The sequence below is a fragment of the Pelophylax lessonae genome (genome assembly GCF_965119305.1).
Source record: "Pelophylax lessonae genome assembly, chromosome: 7".
Lineage (NCBI taxonomy): Eukaryota > Metazoa > Chordata > Amphibia > Anura > Ranidae > Pelophylax > Pelophylax lessonae.
The window spans coordinates 200,519,585-200,530,307 of NC_138774.1; the positions used below are offsets into that span (position 1 = coordinate 200,519,585).

At 45.6% G+C, this 10,723-nt stretch overlaps 1 protein-coding gene across 1 annotated transcript; it reads right to left on the reverse strand.

The window, feature by feature from the left end:
• Positions 1-1,397: 1,397 nt before the first annotated feature.
• Positions 1,398-10,011, reverse strand: LOC309559889 (tubulin beta-4B chain-like). The gene is made up of 4 exons (XM_082263323.1): positions 9,934-10,011; positions 6,602-6,710; positions 6,411-6,521; positions 1,398-2,575 (listed from the first exon to the last, which is right to left on the reverse strand). The coding sequence occupies exons 1-4, from the start codon at positions 9,988-9,990 to the stop codon at positions 1,515-1,517; spliced, it is 1,338 nt and encodes a 445-aa protein (XP_082119449.1). The 5' UTR covers positions 9,991-10,011; the 3' UTR covers positions 1,398-1,514.
• Between the last annotated feature and the right edge of the window lie 712 nt (positions 10,012-10,723).

A 10,723-nucleotide genomic window follows, 5' to 3' on the forward strand; every position in this document is an offset into this window, starting at 1 on the left:
ACATTTTATCTCCCCCCACAAATAGAGCTTTCATTTGGTGGTATTTGATTACCACTGGCGTGTTTATTTTTTGGACTACAAAGACCAAAAATTGAAGGAAAAAACTAATGTTTTTTTTATATAAATTGTAGACTTCTCATTCACTGATGACACTGGGCACTGATGAGGTACTAATATACAGCACTGATGGGCACCATGACTGGCATTAATGAAGGGTCTGCACTGATCATCAGCGACAACCCCCCCCCCCCCCCCCCCCCCCCCCCCCATCACCAGGGCCACCGATCGGCTCTCCTCTATCTGCATCACCACGAATGGAGGAAAGGTGATAAAACTGCACTTTCTGGTTATGTGATCAGCTGTGATTGGACATAGCTGATCATGTGGTAAAGAGCCTACATCATAGACTCTTTACCTAGATCGGAGATGTGGTCACTGATGGCACGCACAAGCAGCTTATCCTGCTGGACGTCATGAAGCCCAGTCAGAATAAAACCATCATGAGGCATCATTTTGCATAGTGTGGGCGGGAAGTGGTTAAAGCAACCCTGTCCTTTGCATAGTATAGGGAAGTTCCAGCAGCAACTTTTTTTCCTTTCCCTGGAATACTCCAATGTAAATTAAGATGCACTGCATTCAGAGGTAGTTTAACATTTTCTATACCTGAACAAACAAAGTATTGCTGCAGTGAAAGATTAAGGCAAACTAGGGCTCTGCTATGATTTGCTCCATACTGGGAAACTCCACTTGTTTGCTTTAGGGCCAAATCACACCATAGAAAAGCAGTCCATGAGTTTCTGCATGCACTTTATTCGAGCTGGTGCATTTCCCCGCAGTCCTTTTTCTTCACCTTTTAAAAAAAAAAAAAAAAAAACACGTGCATTTTGGATGGGTTAGCACATTCCAGTACCGTTCCTTTAGCCGCCAAGTTTCAGATCCATCTTTGGAAACACCAGCAGGCATCTGTACACGATCAATTAAAAGACACCAACAATCTTATGAAAAACAAGTTTAATAGTTACTTTTCTGTACAACTTGTATTGAAATATGAACACGAGTTTAGGACAACAGTAGTATGCAACAGATTACAGCAGCTAGAACTTCAGTTTTAGGCCTTTCTGCTGTAGCACCTTTTAGTCTGTAACAGTTAAAGAAATCCTGTGCCAAGATGTACTGGAATTTGGCTCCTAGTGCTAGTTGCCTGGCTTTAAAGAGTCCCTGAGCTTAACAAGTATGCATCAGGTGTTGTCATTTTAGTTTAATATTGTAGCCAGGAAATTAGCATTCAGAAAAATTACAATTCTAGCCCCTCTACTTAACTTGGATTCCTTTTAAAGGAAGCCTGATAACAGCGCCGTGTATGGTTTTGGAATTCATGAAGGCCAGACAAACTGAGTTTCAGCTTAAGGCAAATTTAAAAATTCAGTGGCTCAAGACTTCTGTAACAAACATGGAAAGAACACAAACAAGTAAACAGAACAGGTTTGAAAATGTACAACAGTTAACAGGTTAGATTATGCAACATCTTCCTCAGCCTCCTCTTCGAATTCCCCCTCCTCTTCTGCTGTGGCATCTTGGTACTGCTGGTACTCAGACACCAGGTCATTCATGTTGCTCTCTGCCTCAGTGAACTCCATCTCATCCATGCCCTCCCCGGTGTACCAGTGCAAGAAGGCCTTTCTGCGGAACATAGCAGTGAACTGCTCAGAGATTCGCTTGAACAGTTCCTGAATGGCTGTGCTGTTACCAATAAAGGTGGCGGACATTTTTAGGCCTCTTGGTGGGATGTCACAGACGGCAGTCTTCACGTTGTTGGGGATCCATTCCACAAAGTAGCTGCTGTTCTTGTTCTGGACATTCAACATCTGCTCATCCACCTCTTTCATAGACATACGGCCTCTGAACACAGCAGCTACAGTCAGATAGCGGCCATGACGTGGGTCACAAGCAGCCATCATGTTCTTGGCATCAAACATCTGCTGCGTCAGCTCAGGCACAGTTAAGGCACGGTACTGCTGGCTACCACGGCTGGTGAGTGGGGCAAAGCCTGGCATGAAGAAGTGCAGACGAGGGAAGGGCACCATGTTGACAGCCAGTTTACGCAGGTCAGCATTCAGCTGGCCAGGGAAACGCAGGCAGGTGGTGACTCCACTCATGGTGGCCGATACCAGATGGTTCAAGTCACCATAGGTGGGGGTGGTGAGTTTAAGGGTTCTGAAGCAGATATCGTACAGGGCTTCATTGTCTATGCAGTAGGTCTCATCTGTGTTTTCTACAAGCTGGTGCACAGACAGGGTGGCATTGTATGGCTCTACTACAGTATCGGACACTTTGGGGGAGGGCACAACGCTGAAAGTGTTCATGATTCTGTCTGGATACTCCTCTCTGATTTTGCTGATAAGGAGGGTACCCATACCAGAACCAGTACCCCCACCCAGAGAGTGTGTGAGCTGGAAGCCCTGGAGACAGTCACAGCTTTCGGCTTCTTTCCTTACAACATCCAATACTGAGTCAACCAGTTCTGCTCCCTCTGTGTAGTGACCCTTTGCCCAGTTGTTTCCAGCACCGCTCTGACCTGAAAAATGGGAAAAAAAAAAAAAAAAGTTTTAATATACAGATAAACATGAAAAGTGCAGAAGCCTATCAGAATTCATTTTGTACCGGTATGACAAAAACTGGCTTTATTGCCAAGTACACCACATAGCAAGTACATGAGTATTATCTGATGAACAGATAGGTAGACATTTTGCATAGTAGAAACACTGCCTGTTCACAACTTAGAATGCACACAAAGTTGCTCATGCGCAGCTCCGTGTTCATTCATAGAGTTCAGCTAACTTGAAAAACCAAAAGCTAAAGACTGAGCAAAAGGAGTTGCAATGTCACATCACTGGAAGGAATAGGAGTGTATGGCTGACTATTAAAAAGGGAATTAAGGCGGGAAAAACTCCAATGTATGGTTTACCTACAAGTAAGCCTATAAGGTCTCCTAAATTGTGCACAGTTTAGGAGATATTTACTTTAGATGCAGCCGGAAAAAGTCACAGGTGCATGCGCCCTGAACGAATAACATACCTGTGCAATAAACAGAAACTCTGGTACACCTGCAGGGATGTCAATCGCATGCTCAGCCATTTATATCACTGAAGCTTGCAGACCCGGAAAGACCCAGTAAAGATTGAAGCACCTTCAGCAGTGATGGCACACCACTGGAGAGCTTTGGTTTCACAAGTGTCATAATCACTTAAAACTGCTCGAGTCTTAAATGCGGTTACTACGGTTTTAATCTAAAGGGGAAGTTCGCTGTCTGACTCCTCTTCCCCTCCAGTTTTGGCATTACCTTTTTCAGGGGGTGGAACCAACCATTCACAAAGCACAACATGGCTCACGTTATGTGCAGTGAGAAGCCACAAGGAGTCACGACTGGCTTCCGCACTCCAAAGATTCTGGCAGCGGGGACCTGAAGACTGATGAACAGGCCTGGGTGAGGACAGAGCTGGATCCTTGCACAGAGAACCTTCCTATTTAAAAACTTTTACACCATCCGCCCCCTGGCCCTTTAAGAGTGCTAAAAGCCAGGAAGCAGGCATTCAGGTCATATGACTGCTGTCACATGATCAGAAAGCTCCCAATTGCAATTATACATCAGGAGCTTACCAATCTTCACTGGCTACCATGCTAGAGCATGCTCTCAGCACAGTAAGTTGTTTTACAGGGCCACACATGTGGCAGCTCAGCGTTAACATGATTGTAAAGTGAAGTCTTGTTTTTTTTTTTAGTTAAAAACATGTTATACTTACCTGCTCTGTGCAGTGGTTTTGCACAGAGCAGCCCACCCTCTCTCTCTCAAGTGCCTCTTCAGCACTCCTGTCCCCTCCCTCCTGTTGAGTGCCCCCACAGCAAGCAGCTTGCCATGTGGCACCCGAGCCGCAGCTCCCCAAGTCCATTCAAACTGTGCCACAGCCTGGCCCCCTTCCTCTCCTCATTGGCTGGCTGACCGCAGTCAGAGCCAATCATGTCGCACTGCTGTCTCAGCCAATTCAGGGGGGGGGGGGGGGCTGGGGTCCCTGGCAGCCAAGACACTCCTGTAACATTGCTGGATCAAGAGGGGGCTAGGGTAGGTGTTGGTGGGGCTGCTGCACACAGACAGCTTTTTATCTTTGTGACGGTTTGCACCGTCACTGAAAAAACTATGTGACAGATAAATTGATGGTTTGGACTGCTTCAGTTTGTCAGACTTGTAACAGATGCATGTTATCAGCTCAAACACCTGTCTTCCACGGATTGTAAATTATGCTGATTTGCTCACCTATTGTTTACTGTGGGTTCTCAGTATTTACACTATAATAATGTATAATTATATCTTGTTTTACCTTTGGTGCTGGCAGTCTGGGCTTCCAGGCTGACTTAAAGAGGAAGTAAACCCTCCTCAGGAAGTTGTACCTATAGGTAAGCCTATATTAAGGCTTACCTATAGGTACTGTAAATATCTCCTAAACATGCACCGTTTAGGAGATATTTACCTTTAATGCAGCCAGTGACGTCACTGGCGCATGCGCTCTGAAGGAACGGCAGATCGTGCCGTTCCTTCAGAGCCCCGTGCCGTGACCGTCGGCTCCCGCGCGCGTGCGCGGGAGTGACGTCACCGCGGCTCCGGCTAATCAGATGGCCGGATGCCGCGATCCCGGAAGACGGGCGACTATACATGTCGCCCGTCATACAGGTAAGCGGACGGCACGGCGGGGGCTCGTTCTAAGGTAAGTATTTCATAATGAGCTACTATGCGATGCATACTAGCTCATTATGTGTTTCTCTTTCAGGATGTAAAGAAGAGAAAAAAAATTTCTCGGTTTACAACCTCTTTAAGTATGCTGAGCTAATTAGCATGTGAATAACCTTGTCTAGATGGGATTAGCCATGAGTCAGTTGTACCCCGTTAGCTATTCATTGTGTTATGTTTTGGCTAAATATTCATGTAGTGACCGACCTACTTCTAAAGTGTATAAAAGTCTGTTTGTTTTAATAAAGGAGTTAGTTTCAGGCTAGTTTTGTATGACAGCGGCTGGGATTTGATATCCATGTTCATGACTGCGAGGAAGCCGTATACTGACGGAAGACCACAAGTACAGTGTGGGTCTGAGGTTCCGTTACAATCTTAATACATAATAAAAAACCTTCTGCCTTTGCAACCACTTTAATTCCCACCCACCAAGTAGCCACATATATGCACACAGGTGGCATAAAGAGTTACTTTTTTTCTAGGATGAAGACACTTTAAAGAGGAAGTAAACCCTCCTCTACAACTTGTACCTATAGGTAAGCCTTATCATAGGCTTGCCTATAGGTACTGTAAATATCTCCTAAACATGTACCGTTTAGGAGATATTTACCTTACATGTCGCCAGTGACGTCACTGGCGCATGCGCTCTGAAGGAACGGCCGATCGTGCCGTTCCTTCAGAGCCCCGTGCCGTGACTGTCGGCTCCCGCGCGCGTGCGTGGGAGTGACGTCACCGCGGCTCCGGCCAATCAGATGGCCGGATGCCGCGATCCCGGAAGACGGGCGACTAGACATGTCGCCCGTCATAGAGGTGAGTGAGCGGCACGGCGGGGGCTCGTTCTGAGGTAAGTATTGCATAATGAGCTAATATGCGATGCATACTAGCTCATTATGTCTTTCTTTTGCAGGGTGTAAAAAAAAAAAAAAAAAAAAAAAAAAAAAAAAAAAAAAAAAAAAATCAAACGAGTTTACAACCTCTTTAAATACTGCTACATCAGCCAGTAGAGGCACCAAGCTTTATTGCCAATGGGGTATTGACAGCCAAAGCTCAAGTCATAACTAGCAGCAAATTTTCAACCCATCACCTGGACACTTTCCCAGCCCTGCATGAGTTACCAGGGCACATGGTTCCAATTTCATTGACATACAGCTGCATCTCAACCAGAATTCCACCAATGTTAGAGATTCCTTCAACATTAGCAGATTGACTTCCCCCCCACCTGAAGGAGATTTGAAAAGGCTAGTGGTGAAGACCTAGTTAAAAAAACACAATCATGGATAACTTGGATGCTCATTAGCAGAGTTGGGGATCTGTGAGAAAACTTACCTTCCCACTAGTAAAGGTGTGTTTGTGACCAAAGTAGAGTTAGTAAAACAAAGGGTTTGAGAAAGGGAGTCAAACACATTTAGTTTATTCAGTGCTTTTGCTGCATTAAATCAGCCACAGAAGACAATTTATGTCTAAGATTAAAGAACTGCCAACCCAATGCCAACTGGTTGGACTATGAAAGACTGACAAGTTTGAGCCTTACTGTTAACACCCATTCTTAATTTCCTGTATGCACCATTACTACTAAACCTCCACAACACCATGTTCTATCATGTAGTTTAGTCCCATTTAACCCACTTACCAAACACAAAGTTGTCTGGTCTGAAGATCTGCCCGAAGGGTCCAGACCGCACAGAGTCCATTGTGCCTGGTTCCAGGTCCACCAGAACTGCGCGGGGAACATATTTGCCACCTGCAATTAAACATTAGATTGTAAGCACCATTTTAATGACCGGCTGTAAGAGAAGCACTAAAAGATGGAGAACATCCCACCTGAGGCTTCATTGTAGTAGACATTTATTCTTTCCAGCTGGAGATCGCTGTCACCATGGTATGTGCCAGTTGGGTCGATGCCATGTTCATCGCTAATTACTTCCCAAAACTAGAAGAAAAACATTTTTTTTAGTCATTACAGCAACAAGTCATCACTTTCCTGCATAGATCTGGTTTCTAAAATCTGCAAGACAAGCTGTGCTCCACTAGATCCTGACATGTAAGACACCTCCATCTATAGTCTTTATAGAGAACCTCATATGTACTGTCCCAACCCAACAATCCATTATCTGTGTATCCAAACCATTCTGCATAAGTGATACACCTAGTAGACAGACACTGCAGAATCATCTATACAAAGATCTTCCAAAGTAATTTGATACTCCGCCTTGCGTGTCATTTGTCAAATTACTATAATAGGCCACTTCACTTAAGACATAGCAAGTGAAGTAATCTATGAAGTCATTTCCATAATGGAGCATTCAGGAGCACACAGCGCTTTTCTGGAGCTTCCTGCTATTTATATGCTGGTTATGCAGTAATTAATGCAAGTACAGATTTTCCTAAAGGCATAGTCCACCTTTTTCAAAGATTATTATAAACTAAGCGTGCATTTATCAAATGTTTGCTTTGGAGCCTGCAAAGTATTGCTGCTGATCAGCGGATCACAGGTGCAATGGACCGGCTCCTGCACTCTTCCCCCTGCCCTGTACACTTGATACAGACCTCCGTTATGGGGCTGGGATAGGTTATCAAAAGACTACACATTCAGTGATATCACAAGAAGAGACAGAGGGGATATGATAGAAACATTTAAATACATAAAGGGAATCAACTCGGTAAAGGAGGAGAGCATATTCAAAAGAAGAAAAACTACCACAAGAGGACACAGTTTTAAATTAGAGGGGCAAAGGTTTAAAAGTAATATGAGGAAGTATTACTTTACTGAGAGAGTAGTGGATGCATGGAATAACCTTCCTGCAGAAGTGGTAGCTGCAAATACAGTGAAGGAGTTTAAGCATGCATGGGATAGGCATAAGGCTATCCTTCATATAAGATAGGGCCAGGGACTATTCATAGGATTCAGATATATTGGGCAGACTAGATGGGCCAAATGGTTCTTATCTGCCGACACATTCTATGTTTCTAATCACACTTGGGCTCTATTAACATCTGTGAGACCCTTGACAGTGACAGTGATTGGACTTGTCCACCCTTTAACAGATCCCTGTGATTGGATGCAGCGAAGCCGGGCTAAATTCAATATAGAAGTGTTAACACCCCTACAATTCAGATAAGTGGGGCACAGTCGGGTGGTGGTGGGGGGGGTTAGGAATGTTACAACCCAAGTATGGCTGCAATATGAACCGTAGTCAGAAAAAAAAAAAAAGACTCACTATTCCAAAATGGATTGAAGGGAGCTCATTCTGCACCCCTATACAATTGGCTTAGAAAGACAAAAAATCTAGTAGTCACTATTATGAGGTTAAGACCACTCAATGGCAATGATGTCCCATATCAGCCCAAAGTGCACCGATTAACCTACAGGACAAGCAACCCAACCACCAACACTAAAGACATGGGGGGCAGGTTGCGGAAATAATTGCTTTTGGCCATGAAAATCATCTAAAAATCACAATGTTGGCCACCTGTGGCACTTTTCCACTGCAAGTACAGGCTCAGCTCCACTCAGTTCAGTTTGCTTTTCCACTGCATGGTACGAGTCGGCACGTTTCAGCACTGTATAGGCCAGTGATGGCGAACCTTGGCACCCCAGATGTTTAGGAACTATATTTCCCATGATGCTCAACTACATTGCAGAGTGCATGAGAATTATGGGAAATGTAGTTCCAAAACATTTGGGGGTGCCAAGGTTCGCCGTCACTGGTATAGGCTCTACTCTGCTCGGTTTGCTTTTCCGCTAAAGTAGTAAGTGGGTGGGATTACAACGATTCTCTGACCAATCAGTGGCTAGTAGTGACAATCAAGGCTGCATGCAAAGGATTGTGGGATATGGTATAGGTACGGCCAGCTTGAAACCCCAACCAAGCCATACCATATAGTGGAAAAGCGCTGCTGTACCGAAGAGTTCTAACGCGTACCATGCAGCAGAAAAGCGCCTCACTAGTGCCGCAAGATACAATCCTAGGGGTCTCCCAACTTCAGCCAGGCTGCACATAGCCCCCTCCCCCAATCTCCAGCACAGGTTCGACTCTGCTCTTCGTCATCAGTTGCTACAACACCCAGCACCCTAGCAACCAACAATATGCCTGTCTAAACATTCAGAGACCTGCTTCACCTCCCGCCTCACTGCTACAGCCACACATCACTTTCTGCATGTGCTTTGAAGCATTCAATGCATTCCCCCTCTATTTTTCTGTATCTCACTTGATGACATGTGCTTTCTGACATGATAGATAGAGATATATCCCAGCCTGTTCTACATTTGTTGATTGCACTGGCTTTAATGCAGAATAAAAAGTATCTGGTGAACCAGACCTCAGGCCATTTAAATGAGGGGTGATCAATACGTGCAGGGAACCCCAACCCCTATTAAAATACACTAAACTGCATGGTGGCACAGCACCATCTGATCTCGCACACTCGAAGATAAACTGCATTTGCTGATCCATGGATCTCCCTGCATCCCTGAAACATTGACACGTTCTGCCTTCTGGCCCTCATACTGAAGAGTTGAGATTGTATAACTACTTTAGATTTACCAAAACTAGGTAGAGGATAAAGTAAAAAATGTTTATATATAAAGCAGACAAGCTGTTACATCAGTTGATTGTAGGAAAATAAAAAAAAAAGTGAAGGGTCAGTCTTAGAGCCAATCACTGGTCCAGATCTTAATTGCCCCACACATCACCTCCCTACAATAGTGTTTAATCTAGATGTGACCATCCATCATGTAGTACAAGATCCTCCCTGATATTACACAGGGTGTCCTCATGTGTATGCACAGCCCCACCATCGCCCAGGTGACCTCCGATCCCGCCAACTTCAACATTTGAATTTGAAACCTGACATAACAGGTTGAACAGCCACGCCCCATTCTCGTCTCCAAACCACGCCCACCCGTGACAGGAGACGGCCGGTGTGACTGGCTGTTGGCCTGGAAGCGGGAAAGGCGATTGGAGCCGGCATTTTAACCCCTTAACAGCCAGACGATATGTGAGCAGACCCTGAATGACCAACCTTAATACACACACCCCGGGCCCAATGGCTCTTCCACAATAACTACTTCTAAGTAAAGGGAAGGAAGAGCCTCAGCTTCTTGGGGGGGGGGATAGTGAAATCACCCGCCTCGCTCCTCACACACTGCTCACCTTGGCTCCGATCTGGTTGCCGCACTGGCCAGCCTGAAGATGTACGATCTCCCTCATCGTGTCTTTGTATAGTTTCCTTGTGAGTGTGAGCCCGCAAAATAATGTCCCCGCTGGTGTGCGCGTCCTCTTTTATAGGCGAGTCCTAGCTCTCTCACGTCTTAGTCTCCCTCCAGCATTGGTCAATAGCACGTGGGTGGGCCGACTAAGAAAGCATCGATTGGTCACAAGCCTGCCAGTCAAGTACATCGAGGTGATGATTGGCTGTCTGTCAGGTTCTGTCACCTGAAACGGAAACGCACGGATTGGTTCCATTCAAATGATTGACTGTTTCCCATGATTGGATGCTGGCTCTAAATGGGGCGGTCCCCAATAGCGTCCTAGTAACCGCCGCAGTGCGCTTGGCGAGAGACTGGTGTTGTCTAGTGGCAGCGCTATTCACAGATATCTTTACGCTAGTTTGTGTGCGTAACTCCTTATCAGCCGCGCTGAGCTACGCCGGCTGCCGGTTACCAGGGCACCATGGTTTCCGCTTGGTGTGGAGAGTCCTGGGTGGTTTCCGTTAGTGAGGGCTCCGGGTGTCGTGTTTGTCCTGGTTACCGGTCTTGTGTCAGTGGATAGGCATTCCTGTCACCATGGATTCCCATAGACACAACTGAGCCTTGTGCTGAGCTCTAATATGAAAAGTCTATTAATACAATGATTCTGACTCTTCAGTAGTGGGATTCTGGGAAATCTCACTCCATCTGACCCTATTGGGGATCCTTCATTGATCCCAGCCTAATAAACCCCC

Bases quoted from the DNA above. Each gene is read 5' to 3' on its own strand.
- LOC309559889 (XM_082263323.1), bottom strand. From the start codon at position 9,990: ATGAGGGAGATCGTACATCTTCAGGCTGGCCAGTGCGGCAACCAGATC. The intron at 6,522-6,601 runs GTGGGATGTTCT...GTTTAATTGCAG, and splicing joins CTACTACAATGAAGCCTCAG to GTGGCAAATATGTTCCCCGC. The intron at 2,576-6,410 runs GTAAGTGGGTTA...CCCATTTTTCAG, and splicing joins ACCAGACAACTTTGTGTTTG to GTCAGAGCGGTGCTGGAAAC.